We start from the raw sequence: 26,444 nt of genomic DNA, 5'->3' as shown, positions 1-26,444 counted from the left end.
ATAATATTTCATAAATGATTTAAATAATTGGCAGGAGTGAAGCTTTGCATAAAAGCTCCCCTTCCTTACACAGAACTTGCTGTATATATATCACATATCATATACATATACATATCATATGTATACATATACATATCATATACATACATATACATATCATATACATAGCTGCAGTATAGGAGGGGTGGTTGTCTGAATGATCACTCCCTTTCTCTGTGTGTGTGTGTATATATATATATATATATATGTATACACAGAGAGAGAGAGAGGGACCTGTTAGATAGAAGGGACCTGTTGCCTGTGTCTTTTTCACTTCCATGTCTTTCCTTAAAAAAAGGAGTTACTGTGTTTTCTCATGCTAAGGAAATCAACAACATAGAACACTTGAGATCTTTCTGAATGACCTTTCTATACCTGTGAAGTTTGAATAAGCCAAATAACACCACCATGGGATTAAACTAAATTTTAAGGCCACTTGGGAGATCATAAAATGCTTGCACATTTAACTCTTGGTTTGGTGAATAAAAAGATGATGTCTGTGACAACTAGAACTTTATGTCATGCAAAATTTTAAAAAAGGGAGAAAAATAGGGGCAGTGGGACTGTTGAGTGCCTAAAGGGCTGAAGCTGCTGAGCAGTTTGTGAGGAACTGATTTATGAGAGTTCCAAGCTCAAAATGCAGGTGCTTCAGAAACAGCTATTTCTGTCTTCCTAATAAGTATGATACAGCAATGAAGACTTTCTCTTCCCTCCTTCCATCTGTGTTCTACAGCCATCTGTCATACCTTATCCCTGTTTAGATTGAAAGTGTTCCTGATTTATGCAGTGTTTGTATTTGCAAACTAAACAACCAACAGGCTGCATGTGACAGAAGCTGTGGGACCCATGGATTTCACTTGGCAGGAATGCCCCTGTTACAAGAGGCCATTTTTGTTCTTGGAGTTGTTAAATTCTGGTCTCTAATGCTTATCACAAAATAACTAAGAAAAAGCACAGTTGCACTCTACTGTCCTTAGGACACACCACCTCTGAATAATAACATATTGTCCAAAGGATGTCTGGAAACAACTGAGTGACCAGAATGGTAACACTTCCTAAAATAGAACTCAGGCTTATCAATAAATAGATTTTTTTTTCCTCTGATGACAAAGCCAAATGTCTGTTATTGTATATAACATATAGATGCTCTGTAGCCTTTGATGAATCTTTAATTTGACACAAATGGGATTTTTAACTAAAATTACACAAGCATTTATTTTAGATTTAAAAATGCTATTTGATCTATTATAAATTTATCCAGTCAAGTGTGTGTCAGCACTTTAAAGATAATAATGTTCGTTTTTCCTAGAGAGATATGTATTTAATATAAACAATAATTTAGATATATGCTTACTCAAATTATGACCAACAAACAAGTTGAAACTGCAAATGAATAACTTGGGAAAGATAAAAGTAGCTCAGAAGTATCCTTACTGTGTTCCTATGAAATATGATTGCATCAGGAGAGCAGCAGAGGGAACAGCATATAAAAAAGAAAATAATGTTTCAACAATTTATGGGTTTTTCGATAGCTTTCCTTCAAAATCAGACCATGAAAAGACCATGTCTGCTGAAAAGGGGGCATATAATGTTGAGAGATTGAGTAAAACAAATGAATCTTTAGTTTATGTTTTTGCAATAAAAAATAGCACTGATAGTGCTAGAATAGTGCTAGGAAACAATCTGGATTTTGAGTATAAGAACTGTGCAAACTCAGGGATACTGGTCCACCGTGGGTTCTACAGTAAGAAGAAAATTTTAGTCTCAGGGATAACACTGTATCCTAAATTCCATCAAAACCTCACCACCAGAGGTCATTGGTGTAGGCATCACCATCCCTGTACTGAGGTGCTGACCATTGCTGCACCTGTGCTAATAAAAAGTACTTCATCAGTAACTCTGTAACTTCCACTAATTCTTCTGGTATCTAGTCCATAATCACAGCCACAATTCCATTGCAACATGGAGTTTTTTTCTTCTACAAATAAAAATTCTAATGATTGCAGTACTTTATTCTGATCTTTCCCCCACCTCTCTTATTCATATCTTCCTTAGGCTTTTTTGCTCTACTTATGTCTTAGTCATTTCTACACCTCTGAAAGCATTCTACACTCCCAGCTGCTCTGGCAAAGCATCTCTAAGATCCACGCTAATTACATGGGTGGCTTTGGTGACCACAGCTTAAATTTCAAATGGCAATATGCAGATCTTGAATATTTTCTGTTCTATATCAGAACTGCATGATTTTGGAACACCTCAGTTTGAGCTTCAGCAACGTACAGGATTTGTCTTTTAATAACTCAGTGTAGGAGAACTGCAGTACCCCAACCGTCTGCTTTTTGCTGAACTCTCTGAAGCAGCCAGTTTTGTCTTGCAGACGTGGCTGCTGCACATGCTGAGTGCTGATTGCAAGTATTATCTTAAGAGAATCACTTCTCAATATTTAGGAACATGACTCTTCTTTCAAAGGCATGCTTTTGGGCTCTTATACCCCTGCTGGCTTCGTCTCACCAGGAGCTACCTGTCAGACACCATCCTTTAGTTCCACAGCTGCCTTTGCTGCTGGGTTGTGTTTATCAAAAAAATGAGGAGGAAGAAGAGGGCTGTAAAAAAACCAACAATCTGCAGCTTCTTAAGAAGCAAAGAAAGTAACCTGGCAAGAAAAAGAAAACCTGTGCTACAGTGCAAGCAGGGTCTGAGAAGGGCCTGAAACCAAGACTCAGAGCCTTTGGGCAGCCTAATCTGCTTTACAGAGAGCTGGTGAAAATTGAATGCAGGTAGGAGCCCTGCAAGAAAAAGTGTAATCAGAATATTTCTGCCAGGTATTTTTCCTTGCCTACCAACCTTCTGTGTTGGCAGGTATGATAGGAAAGTTCAGTACTGGGTGTGCTGGGCAGGAACTGTGCAAGGGCTTGGAGATCTGGGGGGTTTATGTGCTCACAACCTGAACTCACCTTACTCCTGAGTACCTGCTGCTGTACCAAACTAAATCCTTCATAAGCCTGATCTTCTTTCTTCACTTGTGTTCCTTATAATACATTGTGAATCACCATAATCTCTGCTCTGTAATGATACTACAGAAGTGCTATTTCACTCAATTAATAAAACTGTAAACTGTTATAAATTAAATAACTGTTAACGTCCAAAATACGTAGTTTTCTCTAGTTATGCTCCCATGTTCCCAACTTTTCTTCTCATTAAAAACCACAAACTCTTTACATTACCTTTTATTTCTAAATTAACCCTTCTGTCTGTCAAGCACAGGCCATGGAAATGTTTAGGATCCTAAAATTGCAGCTGAACCTTAACACCAAAACCATGAATCCAATTAACTGCATAAAAGAAGCAGAACAAAATATTTCCAGTGAGATAAGGTTTGTGCAGAGAGGTAATATGTTTTCTTAGACCAATTGCTGTAGCTGCAAAATATTTCTACTAATTTTCAAATGTACTCCTCTTCATGGCTGCGTGGTCAAGGTATTAAAAGAGATTTAATGCAGGAAATAAAAATATATATTTGAAAATTGAAAATACATTTAAATAAGGAGTAGAGCAATTTAAGTAAGTGTAAATAAGATGCAGAGAAATGTTATTTAAAATACTGCTGCTGTTACTTCTGCCTCCTATTTTATCCCAAGGTCTCTTTGGTTCCTAATTCATGTTAAAGATGGTCATATACAGCTCTCCCACAGCAGTAGCATCACAGTCTGCTCAGGGATCAAGAAATCATGCTCTGTATTGTGGTCTGATCTTTCATGGTTTATAAAAATCTTTTTAACTGAGCTATACTCAAGTGATTAATGCATTTATCCTTCCCTTCACAGGCTGCTGCTGTAAAATATGGTTTGCCTGTCTCTCTTTGCTACACGTATTTGCTTTCTGATTGCCCTGAAGATTTCAGAATAAATTCAGTACTGCATGGCAAAATACTGCTTTCCCCAACATGAAAATCTTTTTGTTTACAGTCAATAGTTCACTTGTATATAGGTGTCTGACATCCTGAAGGAGCAAAAAATGGAAATAAGCTGTATTTGTGAGGTTTTCCATTGCTTTTCTCTTACCTTCTCTGTGGCTGATAAATGTAGTGAAATTTTGCATTGCATTGCTTCCTCTAGCTTGTAATTTAACAAAAAGTTTTACCAATACTTCCATTTGGTTCTATTGCCTGGCTTTTTCTGGGAGTTCTAAATCTGCTTCTCATCATTTCTCCATTGCTTCAGCATAGATTATGGTTTTCTTCTGGTTTTTTTCACATCTGTCAAAAGAATCCTCAATACCAATGCATTGACAGGAGCATCTATATTTCTTCGCCCTTACAGGTGAGTGAAGGATAGAGTAACAATTGTTTATAGGCTTCATTTTTCTTCCTGTGATTTCAGAGTGTATAATTTTTCAGCTGATTCAAGTAAGTTTTCTTCCCAAGATTATGTCTAAATGGACAGAAAAATCACGGGGAGATGAAAGTTGCTATGGTATATTTAATCCATATCCAGAACTGGTTGGAAACAACCCCCCCAGATTATTATTTATTTCTACCAAGCTTAAAGTTTGACACTTTCCTGTGGTGTTTTTGTTTGTTTGTCATTTTTCAGTTGGACTCTCCCAATAAAGTCAACTAAACAGTGAGAAAGTTCACAAAAATGGACAAACCAAATTAGTAATAATCAAACCAATTAGTAATAATTAGTAATAATCCAAATTAGTAGTAATGGATTTTTTTTTCTTCTCTAAGCACTACTTGATAAAGTGGTGACAAAAAAAAGAAATCCTTGAATTTGCAAGAACTTTATTATGAGAGCCACCTTCTCCCCCATGGCTCAGTTACACCTCAGGCACAGTCATGCTCACGATCTGCACACCCTGAGTCTTGCAGCCCACAAGAAATAGAAGTGCCAGACTGGCAGGGAGGAATTCCTGTACTTTAGCAGCCATTTCATACCCAGCTGTAGGGAAATGTTATATAATTTAAAGCTGACAATTAAAAGAATTTCTCCCTTTTTATTTTAACTTGTGAGTCTTCTCATTTTTTTTCTATATAGCTTAATAAAGAAATAAAAAGTATTCAGTTTATTTAGTGTCAACCTCCATTATTGGTATGCACATAAGTTCTTCTGTTAGAATGTGTGATTGTGTTTCTATCACTGAAGTCACAGATTGCTCTTAGTTAGAAAAATAATCAGCAAACTTTATGAGTGGAATAGGATGTAAAAGTGGGATTGGAGCAATGAAGAAAGCAGAAACTCTCAGGGGAGGAATGGAAAAAGGCACTGCCAAGTTGAATCCTGGATCTAAAGCCTCCCCTAAGGAAAGTGCTTCATCTGCAATCATCAGTACTGAACAGGCTTTCTTTAAAGGCACATTGCATGTTCTGAGGGGAACTTATTCATTAAATGCTTTTGTAGTCAGACAATCATCCAGAGAGAAGGAACTTCACCTACAGTTACATCTCTGCTAGTAAATTAAACAGGTTCAGGAAACACTTCTTGGCACGGAAACTGAACTCTTGAATTGTTAGAAAAAACATGTTTTGGACTAGACAAACTCCCTCCAGCCCAGTTCTCATGCATGTTTGGAAACTGGCATAAGTTTGTGCATATCCTCAACTGGAATTCTTCATGGCAATATGCTATTTTGGGAGTTGAGAGAGTCCAGAGGCACAAATCAAGATAATGCTAAGCCATTTCTTCTTTATACTAGGGAGTTGTTCTACAAAAATTTAATGACATGTGCTTGCATCCATATGGTTTACAGGGCTGGTTCTAAGTGATAAAAAAAATGAGAAAAAGAACATCATCTCTTTTTAGTTCTAGAATTGGTACAATAGGGGGACATAACCTCTTGAAGTCAGATCCTCAAGTAGTGGGCAAGTTTTGCTCAAATGTGGGAGAAGTCCTGATATTTCACAAAGTCAGGCTAGTAGATGATTGACGTAGAAATACTGATTAAAGGATGTTTTAAAGCCTTTATTTTAAAGTCTATATTTAATCTTTTTTCCATTTTAAAGTTTATATTTTCTATTTCTTCAATTTTAAAGACCAGAACTTAAATGAAGTAGTCAGAATTGTTTGTGCTATTTGTTATTCTGTGTCACAGCACTGACAATCTCAATGACAAAATGGATATCCAATGGTTATGAGATCCTGTTGTGAGTAAAATGGGACAACAAAGTTAAAGTAACTTCAGTGAAGATAATGGAGTATGTGCCAACTGTCTGGTTACTGAAATGTCTAGCCTTGTCTAACCTTAGGTTGTGCATGAAACAAAAACTACATTAGTAAAGGTAGAAATCTAATGTTCTTGTGTTATCTAGATTGTTTTTTTTTTTTTTTGCATAGTACCACAAAAGTTTGGGATGAACCACAGAAGCAGGAAAAGTGCTTTCTTCTTAAAGGCTCTGTGACTTTGGAGTGAAGAAGATTTCAAGATTGAGACAACCTGAACCTTTGTATCACAGATTTTTTTTTTACTGTGGAATTTGTGGAGGCTTTTTCATGTTTGCATGCAGAGTATTAATGCATGTGTAAAAACACCTATAAAACCATGTTGTAAATTAATATATAAAATAAATCCAACCTAATTCCCCATAAATGTACTTTGTGTAATCCTATGAAGTATTATAAAGTGGATATAATGTGTTACCCTCTCAGAACAGTCTAGAAATTGGCTCAGTGTGTCTATATAGAGTAACAGATGGAACACTATCAAGTCACCTTATTATAAATGTAACAGTAGTGTGAAGCTCACACCTGCTATGTAATGTCAGTTATTAGCTAATAATGAGCCTTTGTGGGAGCTGGAGTTGCCATCCATGGTCAGGTGTTTTGTATTTCTGATTATTCAGTTGGATACTCGACAGAATCCACAAGGAGCACAAAGGAGGGAAGCAGCTGTAGACTCAGTGTCACTTTCAAAGCAGCCATACAGGGCTACTGGTTTTATTATTTTCACATTATTCCTGGATTTGGTTATTTAATAGGGCCATGCTCACTGTAGAAATTTGCTTCCATTGGGGACTGCTGTGGTGGACAGAATTTAGCTCCCCCAGCTCAGGTAGTTTTGTTCTGCCCTCCCACCATGTGCATGTGATTAAGGCAGTGCCTCAGGCTTCAGTACTCAGCTGTTTAAAATTGGAGGAGATTGTGCTGCCAATAAAAGGTTCCCTCACTGACTAACTGCCCTGTAGGTCTGCTGGGAAAACGTGATGGGCAGGGGTGAATGGTCCTTCAATGCCAGTGTTTGTATGGGCCAGGTTTGCTGTGGGCGTGGAGATCACAAGTAGGGAAGGAGATGTGTTTTCTGCAGCTTGAGAACTGAGAGGAGAGCCTCAGCTGCCTTCAGATGAAGTGCCTCATACTGACACTTGTAAGTAAAGTTTTGGTATCTAGGTTTACTTTTCAGGAGTGAGGTTGGCATTTGAAAGCTTAATTCTTACTGAAAACTTAGTTGGATATTAGCTCTGAAATGATTTAAAAACCCAAACCAGCATCTGAGAGTTTGTTAGTGCTCATTTAGCAGCTGTTCTTTGTTACAGACACTGTGCATATTCATGTGTACAATGGTGGGAGCAGTAACACTGGGTTTCCAACCAGGGAAATAAAGGACCATTGATGAAATTTAAAATGTTAAACCTAATTCAAGATGTTTAAGCTGTCTTTGCTACATACTGTTAGAAATTCCTGGAGTTTGAGTTTTCCTAAGGATTATTTTTAACTCTCTGAAATATTTTGTAGAGTTGGTGCAAAAGCCTATTAATAGCCCTGTTTTGAGATGTGGAAGCTGGAGATCTTCTGTGGATGGGTATTTTTACTATTAAATTATTTTTATATTTTTGCTCTGTTTCTAGCTATGATGTTAATAGTATCTGCTAGAGTAGCTCTATTTCTATCCTGAACAGATATAGGCTGTGTACTACACAATAAACTGCTAAATTATGTAGTTACAAATGAGTATATTTTCCTTGTCTGTTTTTGCATTATAATACATTATAATGAATTTCTCAATGGCCTCTTGTGTGTTCAGGTATATTCAAGTAACACTTTTCTATCCTTTGGAAAACATGTGATCATGTCAATTAATAGTAAGTAAATTATATTGATAATTTTTAAAACCACTATAGCAGTCTTTGGTGGTATGTCATGAGGAAAGCAAAACAGAAGCTTAACATGTAGTGGAAGCTATTTTGTAATTTGGTTTGAGAGGTATCTGTAGGTGAGAAACTGATAAAGAGGAAAGAACAGTTCATAGTTAATGACTGATAAATGCACCATCTCTGTGGACTTGACTAATAGGGCCTCCTTCTGAAATCAACAGGAAATTGAATTTTATTTCAATTACTTTGTTTGTTTGGAGCTTTTTGTTTCTTTCGGGTCAAGTGCTTACTTGAAATCTGATCACCACATCATGGTAAAGGCAATTTTTTTTTTAGTTCTGTAAATTTCAGTGTAAATCAAGTTAGGGAAGCACAGAGGAATTGGGTGGGGCCAGGTTCAATGACTAAAGCTGAAATACATTTTCCTGAGTTTTTAAAGCACACACCTGGGGTTGCTTGCTAGGAATTATGCAGCAGGGACCAAGCTTCTATTTGTATTTCCGTTTTTAAAGAAATTAAGCACTAAATAATATCCATCTTCACCACAACATGAACGGGAGCTAGCTGCTGCTAAAGTCTTAGTACCACAGGTGAGGAGAAAGCATTGGGAAGGATGAAGGGATGCACAGGAATTGAAGAGAGTAACTAACATTACATTATATGTTGTGTGTGTCTATAATAACATTTTATATTATATACATTATGTATTATATATATGTTGTGTATATATATAATAATGTCTACATTATATGTTATTTTGAGTTATTTATACTTTGAATAAGTAAACAGAATAGTTGTAATGTTTTATACTCTTCTGCTTCCAAGATCAGTATAGCATAGATGAAGGAAAATAAGAGATTTGAAAAATCTGTATTTCATATTTACTTTACTTGGTTAGGGCCTTAATGTGGGCTAATTGAAATTAAAAAAAAAAAAAACAAAATACCAAACCACTATTAATTTCAGTGGGGTTTCCATAGCTCCTGACGTGAAAGCAGAAAGAACTGTGAATATACTGCATTTTTAAGGTAGAAAACAAATAAACTGAAGTCTGCTAGCCAAAAATCTATTTGAAGATGGAAACTGTTGACAAGTGCAAACATTAGACACTGCATCACATGGCACCTTATAATATAAATAGTGGTTTAAGTTTTACAACAGACTGCTTTCCTCTAACAGTTGGTTGAAAGATATTTCTAGTAGTTAATGGGAACCTCTTACAATAAAAAAAAAGAAAAAATTGTGGTAGCTTACTTATATGATCTGGCTTTTTTTGTGCTTAATGGCACCCACCTGCATCATGGCACTGAGGACAACACAGATGGTCCTGTGATTAGACTGAAATGAGAACTTTCATCAGCTGCAAAGAATTCAGCCTTAAGGTCACAATTGTTATTATCCTACCCTTTGGATCTGGACTCTAGCATGGTCTTGAACATAAGGAATGAATATTATTGAAGGGTTTGGATTATGTGACCCTGAGGTTCTTTGCATGGATGTTGTTTCTACTAATACAATAAGTAGATTAGCTGTAAAATTCTGATTACTTTTCCCCTCCTTCTCTTGAACTGCACATTTTTCTAACAAGTCTTTTTGAGTACAGTTTGGCAAAATATTTTTTTCACACAAAGATCTCCAATGGTCTTATCCATGGTGGGTATGTTCTGTTCTTTGGCACTGGCACCCTCCTGCAGAGGGTCTGCAGCTCTGGGATGGGCTGTGATGAACTCTGCTATAAAGTTTATTCAGTGACAGCAAGCTTGATTCATTGCAGTGTTGTTGCAGCCCTATGGCAGCTCTGTCTTCCCACAGTGATTATTCCTTGGAAAGAAGATTCTTGGGCTACTGGTCCCCTGTCAGGACACTACTGGCTTTTGCTGGCTATCACAAGGCCCTCAGTCTTTGCCAGTGAATGAGTCACAAAAAAGATAAGGCAGGACCTGATGTTCCTTGTCTTTTCATATAGACAGGAATGGTGTGACATGTTGTTTAAAAAACTGCCAGCAGCTGACACCTCTTAGAACAAAAGTCCTGTCCTCATTAACAATACTGAGACAGAATTGGATTTAGCAATATTGAGACAGGTCTAGAAGAGGTTCTTATTTCACACTGAATCCAAATTAAGGGCTAAGCTGAAAATGGGCACTTCTTGTGCTCTGAATCATTCAGTGTAGTGACCCACATTTTGTAGTGCTTGTCCGTTTTCTTACAGATAGTCTTGCTAACTCTTGAGGAATACTTTGCTTTTCAGATCAAGTGAAATTATTTGTATACAAAACCATGTCCCTTCTTGTCAATTTCTTCAGGAACAGATTTTCTCTGTCCATATTTTTCATGGTTTTGAAACTACTTGAACAGAAATATCTTCAAATAAGTATGCAGGTTTAAAAGCAATTGAAGTCAGCATTTTAATCATGGTTATTCCATTACTTTGAACTCAGAAAAAGTATTTGCCCTCTATTGCAATTATAGCTAAAATAGGTGGGTACTGTAAGATTGTGTCCCTTTCTTAGGGAAATAGAAACCTGCTATGCTCCTTCTGCGAATGACATTCTAGCATCTCCAAATAAATACCTATGACAGCCAATTATTTCAGCTGGCTTTGGATAATTCAGATACTGCAATAAAGTGTTACACTAATTTTAAGTACAATTGGTTGAAATCAATTTGATTTGACATAGTTTTAAACAGAAATTCTGTAAGAGTTGTTGTTCTCAATGCTGTTTAACAGTGGTATTTATAGATGCCTATGTGGGCAAGAGAGAAATAAAATAGATATTATATTAAAGCAACTACAAATCTGAAATTGTTCTTAAAATCATTGTTATGGCAATGAGATCAGGAGGAGACTGATAAAATATGTTTGTGGAATTTTGTGTAGGGTAAGGTATGAAGGTGCATTGATGCTAAAGACCAAAGGTGATCACTTATAATTGTATGCAAATTGATTAAACTAACAAGAATTGAGAAGAGGGGAAAAATAGAAAAGGAACAAACCCTCTGTTCTTAGGATGCCAGTGATGTTTAGAGAAGTTTCTTTCACTCCTGTTAATAAAAACAATAAAGTCTAAGGAATAATTTGTAATGCAGTTTGCAGTTTTCTTATGGAAAAGGCTTTCAGGCTTTGTGTAGCAGCTAATCCTGTGGTTTTTTCCCCCTGCATACTGTTTTTTGAAAAAAACCCACAAATAAGTAGAGATGTCGTCTTAATTTCTTTGACACTTAAGCCCAAACACAGATTGAGATTTCTGTGTTTGTTCTGTTTCTGTAAATACACGCATATAGCAATGGCTTTTTAGACATGATGCTCTGAAGCACCTGCCTTTGAACATTTCTGGCCTTCAGCGAACAGGGGCGAGAAAGCAATCTATCCTCTGCAGTTTTACGCAGACCTAGGTGTATTTTTAGGCTGTTTCCCAGTGAGTAAGGCGCTCGCAGCCGATGGCTGGGTGGGGACTGGAACCCGCGGGCTGCCGGTGAATGGCCAGAGCCAGCCGCTCGCAGGGATCACGGGCTGCGGTGCGTGTGCTGCCGCTGCTGCTGCCCCCGGCGGCTCCGCGCCGCGCCGCTGGAGCCCCGGCTCCTCGGGAATGCTGGGAATGTTGAGTCAGGGACTGGCAACCCAGACAGCCGGGCTCGCAGCTGACTGAGGGAGACTCGCTGAGGGACGGAAAGACGAGGGACAGGGGCACACGAGCCTCCCCCGACCGCAGCAGGTTCCTTCTCGTCGGCCCCTCGCAGGTATTCCGCGGCTCCGGCTCGCCCTGCTGCCTCCCTCCTCCGCGCAAATGGGATGCCAGCTAAACGTGATGTTGTAAAATCCATGTGAGGACGAAAGGCAGATGCAATTGAAAGGTGAGAAGCTTGAACAAGAATATGGCTGGGATGCATGACTGTAAATTTTCTGTGATTGAGGAAATGCTGGATATTGCTTTTCACAACTGTCTGGTAGCTGAATCTGGAGATGAATTTGCAGAATAGGCTTTTTATATTGCTTTGGAAATACATCGTAATAAATGGGACCAAGTGCACATCTTATTCTGGTAACAGAGTGCCTCTCCCTACAGAATCGTCAACCAGAAGCCTCTCTTGCAATTTCTATTAAAAGCAGCCATAGGACTCTATTTTTTAATGTTTTTAAATCTTTTTTTTGGTGCCTAGTGTTTAAAAATATTATTCTTGTTGTTAAAGTTTTCTAGAACAGAATTGATGGGTGTTTGAAATTCCTACCTTTATACCTAAATAATGGGTAATGTTTGGTGTTTTAAAAACCGTGTCAGGAAAAAAGGTGGGAGATTTCTGTTCCTTTCTAGTGGCTGGCAAATGGAAACAGACGCTAACAGGGTATTATTTTTCAGTTATATAATTAATGAATACTTACAGGGGTCCCTCATTTATGATGCTGGGGTTTATTTTTTTTTTTTTTTTGAGAAAAGCTCATTTTAGGCTGGACAAGTGATGAATGTGATGATGTCCACGCCTATGTTCACCAAAGATACATAGATATTTTCCTGGGAGCACTACGGTAGTAATTTGATGAAGAAGGATTTTTTTTTTTTTTTTATTAGTGTGTGATTGATTTCTAGGCGGCTACCTGCTAAGCCTTGTGATGGATGGATGGATGGGAATCTATTCCCTTAGCGGCGAATTGCTCTTCCCGTGGTGATGGACACGCGGGCCGACCACTGGCATTGGCAGACACGAGCTCGTTGCACACGAGCGCGGCCAATAAGTGCAGCCAAGGGGTGGGCAAATCCTACTTGCCAGGGTTAGTTTTCTGGTCGGCTTTCTAAATCAGTGGTTTCACTTAGCTGTTGTCGTTCGGGATTTGTTTTTATTCCCATCCCTGGCCCTCCAGCCCCACGTGCGTGTCCAGGGCGGCCGCCTCGAACGCGGCCCCTTCCCGGCAGCAGCCCGGGCGCAGGCCCCGCTCCGGCTCCCCCTCCTCGGAGGGCGGGGAAGGGAGGGAGGTTCCTCTCCATCAAGTCGCTTCGGCCCTGGCACTTGGTTTTTCCCGTCGCCAAGCCGAGGACGGAGCGGATTCCCCGTGTCAGCCCCGCCGCCCTGCCCTGAGGGGAGATGCTGGGGATGCGCTGCCGCCCTCCTCCCTTCCTCCGTTCCTCCCTCCCCCGGGAATCGCAGAGCTCCACAGCCTGGATGGGGGCGCAGAGCCCTCCTGCGGCCCTTCCCCAGCTCAGTGCGGGGGAACATCGGGCACTGCCCTCCCAGCCTGCTGCTCGGCAGCGGGGCTGAGGGAGCCCGGCCGCCTGCCCGGCCCGGCTCCGCGCAGCGGCCGTGTCAGAGCTGCCCGTTCCCACCGGGACCCCAAACCAATCCCTCAGCCGGGGGGATTTCCTCGGACTGTCCCCCCCTGAAGGGCGGGGGATGGCGAACGCTCCCACAGCTCAGGTGAAGCAAACACCAGCCATAAAACCCCTCAGCCGCAGTCCCCTCACGGTCCCTGTGCCGGAGCAGTGCATTCCCCCCGTAGTTCCTTTCTCCCAGCAGAAGGAGGAAAAGGGTCCTTTTTTTTTTTTTTTTTTTTTTTAGGTGTCTGTTCCTGCACACAGAGTGTATAATGGTATATCCAAGTCCCTTAAGAAATATGTTTCTGTGGGAAAAGATTTCTTAGTTTCTTGATGGAAGAAACTTGCAGTCCAAGCCTTGGCTCTGTGGGTGACTGTGTTAAGGGCTGTGTGTGAAAGTGCCTCCACATCTCCTCAGTGCCTTAAAGGAAGCATTTTTACTGCTGTTATTTTTGTTTTGAGGCTCTGTGTAAAATGGTTTTCAAAGGCATCAAGGTGAGTTAGCATTTTCACTTTTCCTAGAGGAATGTGGGAGGAAGGAGAGACTTTCTATCCAGTGAGTGAACATGATTTCTTCTGTAGGCTCATTGAGATAAGGGCAGTCCAGCTCAGGTTGGAACTACACCTCTGAACTATGGAGAAAAACCCCATGAGGTGTTTATGAGCATGCCCAGGGTGGGGTAGATCTTAAAATTAAACATTGAAAAATTTCTTGGTTAGTGTGTGGGTGCCTTATTGTACTCATTGTCCTTGCTCTTGTGGTTTGCCAGCATTTGGACAAGACCCATCTCATGGCCTCTTATCCTGTGGGTGCTTCTTCAACTCCTCCTAATCTATTGCTAGTTAAATTCTGGTGGATGGTAGTGTGAGATCCAGCCTCCATGCCAGCCCCTCCTGCTGTTCCTTGCCTGCTCTGAAGGCTGTAGAAAGGTGTGGGCCTTATCCTTAGCAGCCAAATACCAAAAGAACACATGCAACCATTTTAGAATGTCAAATATATGTGATACTTAGAGAGTTACTTATTCAGTATGTGTTTTTGTGTAAGCATGCTCAAGGTGATATTTTTCCTTTTGCTTTAGAAAGATGATTGTTACTGACCTTTGAAGGATGACTAAGAAAAAAGAGTGGGTTGTTCACCCCTCAAAGAGAGTGAGGCCACCAGCCTGTGTATTGCTTCCAAAGACCACATATGTTCCCCCACCTGTATTTCTTAGGGTGTTTATTATATTTTTATCCACTATGATGCATTTGTTATCATCTGCTTAATTTAGTTTTTAATGCCTGGGAGATATATGTGTATATATATGCGCAGAGGAGCTTAGATCCACCTAGGAAATATTACTCTGATACTGATTTTTTTTTTTTAATTATTATGTGACCTTTCTTATCTGTGATATTTTATTTGCTTGGTTTAGGATTGTGTTAAAATTTTTTTGTGATTTAAGTCTTAGTTTTTGAATGATCTCATATGTATTTAGGAATGATGAGCTTGCCTCAATTTACTTATATTTTGCAGCGCTAACACTAGCTTTTATTTTCTGTTAAGTGCTGGCAAAAGGGTAGGAGCTATTTGAAAATAAAATGACTTTGTAATTTCTTTTTCAGGGTCATAGTTGAAACTAAATTCTGAAAATGAACTCTGTAGTGCTGCTTCTTCTGAGTGGTACCTTGACACTAAGAAAATACAAAGGCATATCAGCAGAAACATCATTTAAATGTTGTTCTGGAGTATTTTGGTTTTATTCCATTTTTAAAGATGTAGTTTATAGAAAGAAACCATCTCTTCCAGTCTTTCTGAAATCAAGTGAAACTGACTTATGTTGGTTTGTTACTGCTTGTATGCAAGATGCACACAAACCCCCAACCTGTTTCCTTGGCAAGCAGCAGTTGACTGCTTGTAGAGGTCCAAGGACTTTTCTAAGCATGGATATCCGATGGTTGTATGTCAAAATGTGGGTGTCTGATGAGTTAGCATTGTGGAATTTAAGTTTTGTTGTTGCTTTCTTGGCAGTTGATTTCAGGGATTTTTATGATTAATTTAGTGATGGTGGCTTTTAGATTCCCAGCTTTGGAGTATCTTAAGTAGCCAGGATTTGTTTTGGAGTAATGGCAACTACTAGGAGCCACATCTCCTTTCAGGGACAGTCTGTCAGGTGCTGAGCTCTGCCAAAGAGAGAGGAGGAGCAAAGATGTTTCAGCGCTTCTCTGGATAAGGCTCCATTACTGCTGCACCATTTCTATTTACAGAAACTTGGAATTCTTTTGTGATATTAGAAATTTAGACTTTGCAATGGGCAAGTGATGTGCCGTTCCTTTACTTGAAAATGAGAATAATGAGGGAGATGTGTAGAGCTGGAATTTCTGTGCTTTCAGGAAAGCAGACAAATGTGTCCAAGAGTTTGAGGTGTATGTCAGTTTGAAGTTGTGATTGGATGTGTGGGAGTCTTTAACATTTTGGATGTTTAGCAAAGCCAGAGCATTTCTGTGAATTTTAAGATTAGGTTTTTGAAAGGTGATATTTGCTTTCTGACTATCTTAAAAACTCATTCTAGGACAGTCTTGCAGACTGGCATTCACTGGAAATGTTTCAGGCTAGCTACCACGTGACTAATGATCAATGTACTTATTTGGTTAGAATATCCCACTTGCAGCAAATACTGTTTGGTTTGTTTTTTTTAAATATTTCCCACTGTTTGTCCTGCTCATTATCCTATTCCTCTAACTTAATTCACAGTGCAGATGTAGAATCTAGCAGCTAAATTCTACAAAAATTGAAAATTGGGAGATTTTCAAAGTGATTTAACACTAAACTCTAATTGTGTGAGAAATTACACGGGACATTGAAGTAAAAGGACTGGAAATGGTGTGTGTATATATAAATATATAGGTGTATGTGGGAATGATGTGCTGTAGTTTCAGGAATCACTGTGGAGCTGGGGTGGAAGGCACTGGAGAAAGCCTTGTCTGTAGTGATGGCTTAGTTGGATATAATGTACAATTTATTTTGAAGGAAGTGAAAGAAATGTAAGAAATCTCTGCCATTTCTGCATTTTGCACAGAGCATTGGTAACGTGTGGGGCAGTTTCCCTGCAAGTGAACAAATCAGATCCCTTGGGATGCTGACTAATGGGACATCACCTTCTCCATACATTGAGAGGTTTACAGAGCACAGCTTGGTCCCTTCATTCCAATGCCTCATGGAGGTTTAGTGTGTCTGTGCATGTGGTTACACTGCTTGGGATGTTTGGATTGTTTCATTGCAGGACTTGGAGGCCATAGTAATGGAATTCTCAGGAACTGATTTTTCTTTGTCAAATATGAGTTGAGTCCTGTTAGAAATTTTGCTGCTGCCTCTTCAGTTTTCAGTGTTGTCATCTAAACACTTTTCATGGTTGGTAAAATTAATTTACTGGTAATCTGCTCAGATATATATTTCATTATCTCTTGGCACATGCAGTGTCTGAATTATTTAATTAATTTATAAAACAGCACAGGTCTGTGTTCTTTCTGTGATGGTGAGGTTTTTGACTTAAACAGCTTTCTGCAGTGCATTCTTTTCCTCAAAATATATTGCTGAAATGCAGTTCTTACCACTTATGTTCTTTGAACAATTCAGATTAGTGGACAAATATGACCTAGTAAATAAAGCACAGTTCCTTTTGTTTACCTATGTCCAATAATAGTGGAAGAAATGGGTACTCTCAGGGGCTTCTCTGGAAGACAGTTTGCTGTGTACAGCAAGTTTATTTTTGATGGCTGAGTCTTGGCAGTCATGATGCACCTCAGCTTTCATTTATAGACCTCGTTTGAAATCTGCTCAAGCCATTTGTTTTTCCTTAAGGAAACAGTTACAATAACGTCTGTCATCAACTTCAAATGTTAAGGCAGATGCCTGTGAGGACTTAAAAATTGCACTTTTGAACTGGTGTGGTTGTGCTTAGCTGAGTGTGAGCACAAAGGGGGCAGATTGGGCTGTGCTGTGAAATTATGAGCCAGCCACCGAGTGCTTGTGGAACTCTTCCACTCTTTGGTGAATAAATAAATAAATAAATGAAAAGGCAATTCCTGAAGTGCAAGGTCTTCTAATGGTTCCAGGATGCTGATTCTATGATGAATTGAAAGCTAATCTGCTAAATCACTTGCGTTGCTTACAGAGCCTGTAAGTTCCTTGGACAGCTTTGATCTGATGTGGCTGAAGCCCAGCCAGTTGTTCTTTGGCATGGTCCTGAAACGTGCATGCTCTTGTGTCTGGGCAAAGACAACAGAAGAGGGATGTTCTACAGGTTTGTACATTGTGATGGTTTCAAAGCAAGCTGAATGCACCAATATGCTTCTTGTTTTGCAGTTGGAGCAGGCATCTTGCTATTCTAGAATCAAATAAATGTCAACTGCAGAATGGGTATTTAGGCTTGCTAAATATCCCAGTATTTAAGTATTCTAAGAAACTGCTGGAGGCTGCATAGGTAGTCTTAATAGCTGATCCTGTGACTATTTTGTTGCCTTTTTCCAGAGAATGGAAGCTTTGTAGCAAAAAAGGAGAAATATAGCTTTATCTTGCAAATGTGTAAGCGTGTGTTTAGTAACATGCATGGGAGTAGCTGTATTGAATTAAATTGAAAGTGCTCCATTGTGTGGGAGTATCTCTGTTGGTTTCTAAACCATTAGGAATTATGTCAGACTTTTAAGATGCATTTATAATTGTAAATGACTATTTTAAAGCATACTTAATGTGGAAATAGGCAAATTTACAGGTCAAACTCTAAACTCGGTCAGTTTCCTTTTACACTATTGTCACTTCTTAGGTTATTTTCTAAAAGGAATGTAGTCTTTAATATGCATTTAATATATATATAACCAGCTGAAGAGCCTTTTGTTTCAGAATTTGTGTAAATGCTGACAGTATAGGAATGACAGAACAAGTCTGGTCTTTCAGACTTTTCCAGGAAAACTTTTAGGTTTTCTTAAGTCATGCTTATTTTTAAGCTCTACCTTCTCAAAGGATAATTCAGTCTATAACTGTGTTTCTGTAAATTATTTAGTCATTCAAGTTAGGTAAATGCTGGCAAAAGCAAAGCATAACTGTGCTAATAATTAGGCATAACTTTCAAGTAATCCTGAAAAAGGTTGTGTACTTCTACATTCGATTATTTTTTTCCCCAGAGGAGACTATTTTAGTAAAAACTCAAAACACATGGTTGTTGTTGTTGTTTTTCTTTAATAGTTATTAAATGAAACGTACTGTTTGCCTGATTTACCCAGTGCCTTAGAATAATCCTCCACAAAATACTGGAGCTTATAAATGCAGGCTTGCATTGATAAATGAGAGTTCTTATTGAGAAGGGAATAAAAGGCAAGTGAATAACAATTGCAGGATGGAAGGCATGATGAATACAGACTAGGGTGCAGAATTTAGCATACAAGACACCTGCATACCTGCAAGGATTGAAATGTTAGGAAATATTTATCTGGAAAACCAAAAGCTTGCCAGCTCTTCAGGAATATCTGTGTGTCCTGGGAAGGTCATTATGGTGCAGGGAAGCTGAGAACCAGAAAACTGAGCAGGGACAAGCAGTGTTTTGGAATTTGGGTTTCTGTCCCTTTTTGCTTGTGATTCACACCACCCACCCTCCCACCCGTCAATAAAAAATAGAATCCCCATGTTCAGAGCTGCAGAGAGCAGATGGGCAGCAAAACAATGACAGAGTGAGTGTGGGACTGGAGCTGCAGTCAGTTACAGCTGAGGTGCTTCACCCTGCGCCTCTGGAACTCTTCACACCCCTCTCGGTGCTTTGTAGTGTAAACAAAGGGTAACCCTAAATATCCCTGTTGAATCAGAGGGGACTGGAGAGTGAGCAAGGCTCAGCACTGGCAGGTAACTTTTCCAGGCTGTACGTGGTTGTGTTTGCCCAGACTTGGCAGATTGGCTGCCCTATAGCTTTTTATAAAGATACAGGGTGTTCTCTGGCATAACAATTAAAATTAGATGTGATGGTTCTGCCTCTGCTTGGCTGTAGGAGCCCTTTTTTTAATGTTCCATTTTGAGGTCTTTAGTATTTTGCATAACATCAGAAAAATAAAATGAAACAAATTTGAAATTTCTCACCTTCCTTAGGTGTCTTAGAAACCCCAGGATACTTGTCACATGCAAGACTGTAGGAAATAATTATTTTAATGGAAGTGTTAGAGGTAAAACATTAAGAATTGGAGTTTGAGCAACAGAGACCTGACTTAAAAGTTATAAAATAATGGAGGTGTCAACTGGTGGAGTTTAAATATTATTTATATTATTTAAAGCCTACTTCTAACTATTACAATGTTTTATAACAATTATGACGTCTCAAACATTGTAATAAAGAGTAAAATTCTTTGAAAGAAATAATCTTTCTTGAACACTGGGCTTGTTTTAAACCCATGAAGCTTGTATAAGAGTTAAAAATTAATTGTTGACCCTTCACTTAAGTATATTTGAGAGTAATATAATTGACAATCCTGATAATGGTGTCAGAATTGCTTGCTTTTCAAGATTTTTAATATGGCATTTTGAGCAAATATTTCAATTGGTGGAGTTTTGTGATTGCATGACAAGTATTCATTGCTGTCACTGCACCTGATGGCTTTAGAATCCCTGACAGCTTTATTTTCCATATATGTCATTAGATGCATATTAAGCAGCCCCTCCTACCTTTGCCTTCATATTTTCCTCTGTGGGAAAGGGAGAGCAAAGGCAGGCAGACCTGATGGGACCTGCTCCTAGGAGGTGGCACATGATGGGAGCTCAGGGGCATGAGCAGCTCTCAAGATTAAAACAGGCTTTGGAACCAACTTTATTTACAACTATGTGTAATTTTTACAGCAAGCTACAAGAGAGGGGATGAATTAATGTCTGTTAACTAGTAAAAAGAAATGTAGTGTGCAGACTGTAGTAAAACTTCAATTTACATAAGAAATGCAGATTCAGGAACCTAAATGAAAATGTTGCTTTTGAAGTTGTCATATATGCTTTGTTTTTCAAACTTGTAAGGAATAGTAGAGTAGCAGAAAGAAATGGATTATTTTCTTTTTTGGATTAAAAAAAGGTGAGGGAGAAGAAGTTATTTGGTCAGCCTGGTAAGTAGGAAAAGAATGTACTTTGTCCTTTTAATAGAAACAATACTGGTCTTGTAATAACACCATATAAAGAGCATTGTATTTATCTTTTTTTCCTTTATTTTATTAAAAGAAGATATTCCAGGCTGCCTGCTCAGATTAGTGGAGAAAGGCAGGTTCCTCTACAACAGATTTGGGTTCTCTGTATCTAGTTTATATCAGCTTGCTGCATTTTTTTTTCTTTCACATCAGCTGTGATAGTAAAAACATATGAAGAAAAGAATATTCTCTGCTGTGAGAATGTATTGTGCCACTATGAAAGCAGTAGAAAACATATGCAAAGCAAAAGCAAGTGCTGGAAATATTTCTGACTCTTAGTCACTACTTTTAATACACATGTGCTCCTGGTCTTCTGTGTATGGAGAGGCTGTGTTTTAAATGAGAGTATTTAAAAGATGTTTTCAAAATAAAGAAATCATTGTTTGCTAGGACATGTTTTTATGGAACAGACTTTTTTCTGTCAATCTCCCTCTTTTTGTGGTGCCTCAAAGTGCAGTCCTGGCAGAGAAAATACGAGCATTGTGTTCTACATCACCTTTTTTTTTTTCTTTCCTATTTTGCTTCTTTTGGCTTATACTGCGGAATTGTATAGTACTAAACAGTTATAGAGAGTGTGGAATTGGATTGATAATTTCTGCACTTAACTGTCACCATATATTGTTTGGGGAGGTAAACTCTACAGAAGTTTCCTTGAAGCTTTTGGTACTTTTACAAATGTTTGAGCTCTTGGCTCAAGGTTAATATTGGCAAGTAGTTGTGCAAAGCTATTAAGTATTTGGCTGATACCCAAACTTCCTGCTGACTAGGTGATTCAGGCCACAGGAGGGGCACTAAAAGCTGAAATCATCCCTCAGCATGTAAGTGTGTAACCAGTGAAAATCAGAGCTTAGGGGGTACTGTGTATACAGCATTGCAAGCAAACTCTGTAATTATGTAAATGCAGAAGGAAGGATTTGGAAACTAAATTGAGTGAGATCTTCTAGTAGCATCCATATCAGAATCCTGTGCTCCAGGTTTCTCAAAAAATAGAAAGCTGTAAGACAAATCAAGTGAGTTGTCAGACCTGTGCCACGTGGGAAACAGGAGCCTGTGATGTTGCTGTGTGCAGAGTGCAGGAGATCAGGTGGGGCAGCAATGTGGAGAAGGAGGCAAGCTGCAGTTGAAACAGGTGTTGGGGGCACTTTGGCATGAATGGTATCAGGTCTGCTGAGGTTTTCAAGGATGGTGAGAGCGTGGGGCAAAGTGTTTAGTGCCTGCCTTCCTGCCCCCAGCTGAGAATGCATGCTTAATTTTCTGTATCCTAAAAGGATCCACATAAAATATAGTTTTGTTTGCAATGCAGAACAATAAACTCATGATTATAATGGTTAATTTTACATCATGTACATTAAAGGCATTTCTGTAAAATAAGAAAATACTGACCCAAGCAGGTGAGCATCTGGGTTTTTTGTCTAATAGTAAGCTAATTTGGATTTTAAAACTCAACTCTTATAGGAAAATGTGTGTAGTGAGTCTGCAGTCTGTCCCTACCAGACTGGATGGAGCTGGGTGACTTTTCTCAGAGAATGTTTTAGGGGGATATGACCTTTGTGACTCCTTTGTCCTGGCTACTGCAACACCTACAGCTTTAGTCAAGAATTATTACTTGAGAGTATTAGTATTCCTTCCTCCCTGTCCAATTAAAATAGCGATATAAAATAAAATTGCCTTTCAAAATAGAACTGTCTATATCTCACCTGTCCACTCTAAGTTCAACTGGGATGGCTCTGCCAGCTGGTTCTGTGGGAAGATGGGATCTCTCCTCTCTCTTTTTCTCCAGGCAGTAGAGGGTGATCTGTGTGGCAATTGTTGAGGTCCTGAGGCTGGTATTGCTTCTTCATGTCTCCAATTCCTGATGTGTTCAGACACACAGTAAATCTTCCTGAAGCTAGGAAGGCTCCATGTAGAAACAGTAAAGAGCAGAAAATGATGTAGGTGCTTTTTCTTTCCACTTTGATAAAGCAATGGTGTCTGGCTTCTGCTGTATCTGAGTATCACAGTGATAAAGGAAGGCTCCAGTTTTATCCTTAAGAAGTACACACGTTGAAAAAGCATATTTTTGTGTGCTTGCCTTTTTCTGAGGTGTTTGCAGGAAGCCAGTCTGTATAATTCAGGTTGTAGAAGGTAACAAACTAAAAATGTTCTTAGGGTTTCTCCATTTTTATTTGCAAAGTCAGGGTTTTCAGCTTTTGGTGTGTGAGCTGTCCTTAATAGCCTGTTAAAGTAAGAAAATCAAGCATATCATCAGTGTGTTTGTGTTCACAACACAGAGGTCTCTGTTTTGATTAGAATACTTCTAGGGAAAAAAAAGAGAAATTGAAAATGCTGTGGAGGGAATAACACTGGTTGGTGGTGGTTTGCTTCTTTTCCTGTTGCTTTCAGAATTTTCCCAAGCTTATGGAAGCTACAATGTTCAATTAGCATTGGAACATTGTTGAAGAAGCTCAGTGAGAAGTTAGCCTCACTTCGGGTAAGGAATGAGGGTTCTTTTTTCAGTAGAGCTCACTGGTAAGCACTGGAGTGCTAAGCAAGATGAGTGTCCTGTGATATAAGAACTTCCAAAAATTCACACAAGTTGAGAGAAGACCACAACTAATAAGCTCTAAAAGGCAAAACAAGTACCTAAAAATACTTATCAGAGACATAAACAGAAGGCTAAGAAAGTAAAGTGACTCTAAGCAAAAAATGTACTGATTTATCACACTGAAAAGGAAAAACAGTATGGACATGATAGAAGATAAAATATTCTGTACCTCTGCTTCTGAGGATGAACAAATTTATACCCAACCTCACCACCTGGCCATGTATCATATCTGCTGTATCTAAAAATATTTTATTGTGTGCAGTTTAAGTTGACACTGGCATTTCCTGCTAGCAGTGTTGTTTTTTCACCAGACTCAAATGTATTTTTTTAATGGACTGTTTGTTTTGTTTGTGTTTTTTTATTGAGTGAGCAAGAGGGTGGGGTCAATTCTGTCAATTCCGAAGATTTGTTGTTGCTTTTGCTCAGCATCTGCCAGGAGCAGTGGAAGCAAAGTGATCTTCAGTTCTGGTCTCATGGGAGATTTGCCTATGAAGGAGCTATGGAACTGTTTTAGGCAACTGGAAAGATACAGGGATGGATTTCTCAGAGGGTTGATGAGTTACTTGGCCAGAGGATGACTGGCACTTGAGAATTAGAGGAAATTTTTTTTTTAATTGGTCAATATTTTGAAGTTGAGACAGCAGAAAAGCTGTGCAGGTTCTTGTGGTGGAACAAGCTGTGGGTCATCTCTTGAATGCTGCATGACAGCTGAAAAGAGGGGCACATTTGGACAGTGGTGTTAAAATGCTAAAAATTGAAAAAGTAAATCAACAAGATTGCTTCATATCGGTGTGACTTGGGAATGAATTCTGGAGGCTTTAAGAGAGTAGTTCTTTATGCCAATAATAAATATTTTTCTTTAGATAAATTTCATATTGTCAGTCATTTAAGTGACAAGGTAAGGTATGGTATGTTATTGGGCCCATGTTCTTCATTCCAGCTTAGTTTAGCAAGCTTTAACTCAGAGTTTTCTAGCAAGAAAGAAATGAGGATTTTTATTTTGATTGAAATTAGTTTGCAAATGCATTTTTAACTAATCATCCTAAATAAAAAATGTATAGCAGATTTTATTTTTGTAGTTATTACTCTGGGAAGTTGGTTTTTCTTATATATGGTGATTACTTTTATTTTCCAAAATGAAAATTTAATTTTAATGTTAAAGCTTAATTTGATAATTTCTTTTTCAGGTCTCTCTTGGGAGGAAAACCAGATTTTGCCTACTGGAAGAATGCGGTGAAACTGCCAGTATTTTTAGCTGGAATTCTTAATTTAACATTCAACTTCAGTGCTACTAGTTTCTTACTAAATAGTACCTCAAAGTAGAAGAAAAATGTATGGAAGTGCGAGAACAATCAGCAACTTGGAAGGAAGTCCCGCCCGGTCCCCCCGCCTGCCGAGGTCCCCCCGGCTGGGCCACAGGAGAACCAGCAGCGGGGGAGGCGGGGCAGGCAAGACGCTGTCCATGGAGAACATCCAGTCCCTTAACGCAGCCTATGCAACATCCGGACCAATGTACCTGAGTGACCACGAGGGTGTGGCTTCCACCACTTTCCCAAAGGGCACCATGACTCTTGGAAGGGCTACAAATCGAGCTGTGTATGGTGGCCGAGTCACAGCCATGGGGAGCAGCCCCAATATCGCTTCTGCTGGGCTCTCACACACAGATGTCCTTTCCTACGCCGACCAGCACGGAGGGCTGACCGCATCCTCACACCACCACCACCACCAGGTTCCTTCCATGCTGAGACAGGTTAGGGATAGCACCATGTTAGATCTGCAGGCTCAGCTTAAGGATCTACAGAGGGAGAATGACCTTCTCAGAAAAGAACTTGACATTAAGGACAGCAAGCTGGGGTCCTCTATGAACAGCATCAAAACTTTCTGGAGTCCTGAGCTAAAGAAAGAGAGAGTATTGAGGAAAGAAGAAGCAGCCAGAATGTCAGTTCTTAAAGAACAGATGAGAGTTTCCCATGAAGAAAATCAGGTAAGTAATTATGTAAGTTTCTTTGTGTTGATTTACAACCAAGTGCTTGATGTTTTGCTGTTGGTACTGTATCCAGTGCTGGCACAAGTTTGATATTTTCCACAAGAATTTTATGCCTTGGTATATCTGCTTCTGACTGCTAAACTGCAGGGAAGAATAATAAGAATCCAAATGCAGATTATAATTTCCTTTGTGCAGCATCCCTTCACATTTTAGATGGATAAAATAATTGTTGTTACCCTTTCTCTTATGTTTGAAACTTTCCCTAGGGTTTTTTTTGCAACTGTCTAAATGTTGTCTTGGCAACATTTTCCGAAGAGGTAAATGAGCCCTTTTTGAAAAAGTGTAAATAAATATCCAGAGGCTTATTTTGTTTAAGCTGTGCAGGGAGTTAACAGTTTTAAAGTTAAAAGAAGATAAATCCTCATATTCAGCTTTCTGTACTTCTGCATTACAGAATGAAGTGAAGTTTTCAGTAAAATTTCAGAGACCTGCATTGTAGTAAATGAGTATCTTGTAAATATGTATTTCAAATACTTCTATTTGCATTGTTACATTCTTTTCCTGAAGTTATAGAAAGATTCAAATATTTTAGTCTGGATAGATAAATCTGTGAAGTCAAAATTTGAGACTTTGCTGTATCCAAATATACAGCTACATATACAAAGCTATACAAAACAGCAGCACAAAATAGATAAAAAAATTATTCTTCCTTTCTCCACACACTTTTTGGCTTCTGGTCTTATTTTAAAGCTGCTCCTTTTTAGACCATCTGTTAACTTTCTCCAGACAAAAACACAGTCCTGTGTTTCTCTCACTTCCAGATTCCAACTCTAAACTTCTATGCTGGCAGGCAGCAACAACTGAGATTTTTAATTTACTTCCAAGTTTGTGATGAATTAGAGCTTCTCAGCAAACTTTCCACCTTTAGGCATGTCATGAACCTCAATATCTACAGAGCTGGCAAGTCTGTTACTAGTTAGTTCAGTGGGAAACTGGCTGAGTTGTTATCTGGAATTCAGTGCAATGAATTCATTTATTACTGTCTTGTATAACTTTTGTATCCAGACTGATGATAGTAGTTGCTGATTATTTATTTATAGCAGATGCACTAGGATGCTGCTAGAACCAATATTAACAAAAAAGATGCATGGTGGAGGTTCTGTTTCTCAACAACTTTGTTGGTTAGGTACTTTAGTTGTGGTAGTTGGTGTCACCTTAAAGGGAGAATTATTCTAATAGACTCTGATGTGTTTC

General features: G+C 38.9%; 1 protein-coding gene across 10 annotated transcripts in view; it reads left to right on the top strand.

Annotated features, from left to right (window-relative positions):
- Positions 1–24,394: 24,394 nt before the first annotated feature.
- The window catches only part of ERC2 (ELKS/RAB6-interacting/CAST family member 2), a 394,125-nt gene continuing 392,075 nt past the window's right edge, over positions 24,395–26,444 (top strand). For all 10 annotated transcript variants that reach the window (XM_077184350.1, XM_077184349.1, XM_077184348.1 and 7 more), the window contains exon 1: positions 24,395–25,187. In XM_077184350.1, coding sequence (XP_077040465.1) covers positions 24,534–25,187 — 654 coding nt within the window. In that variant the 5' untranslated portion in view covers positions 24,395–24,533. The remainder of the gene's footprint in view (positions 25,188–26,444) is intronic.

The sequence above is a fragment of the Agelaius phoeniceus genome, chromosome 11, assembly GCF_051311805.1.
Source record: "Agelaius phoeniceus isolate bAgePho1 chromosome 11, bAgePho1.hap1, whole genome shotgun sequence".
NCBI classification, from domain to species: domain Eukaryota; kingdom Metazoa; phylum Chordata; class Aves; order Passeriformes; family Icteridae; genus Agelaius; species Agelaius phoeniceus.
The sequence above is the reverse complement of the archived record's forward strand: the minus strand, read 5'-3'. Positions and strand labels throughout refer to the sequence as shown.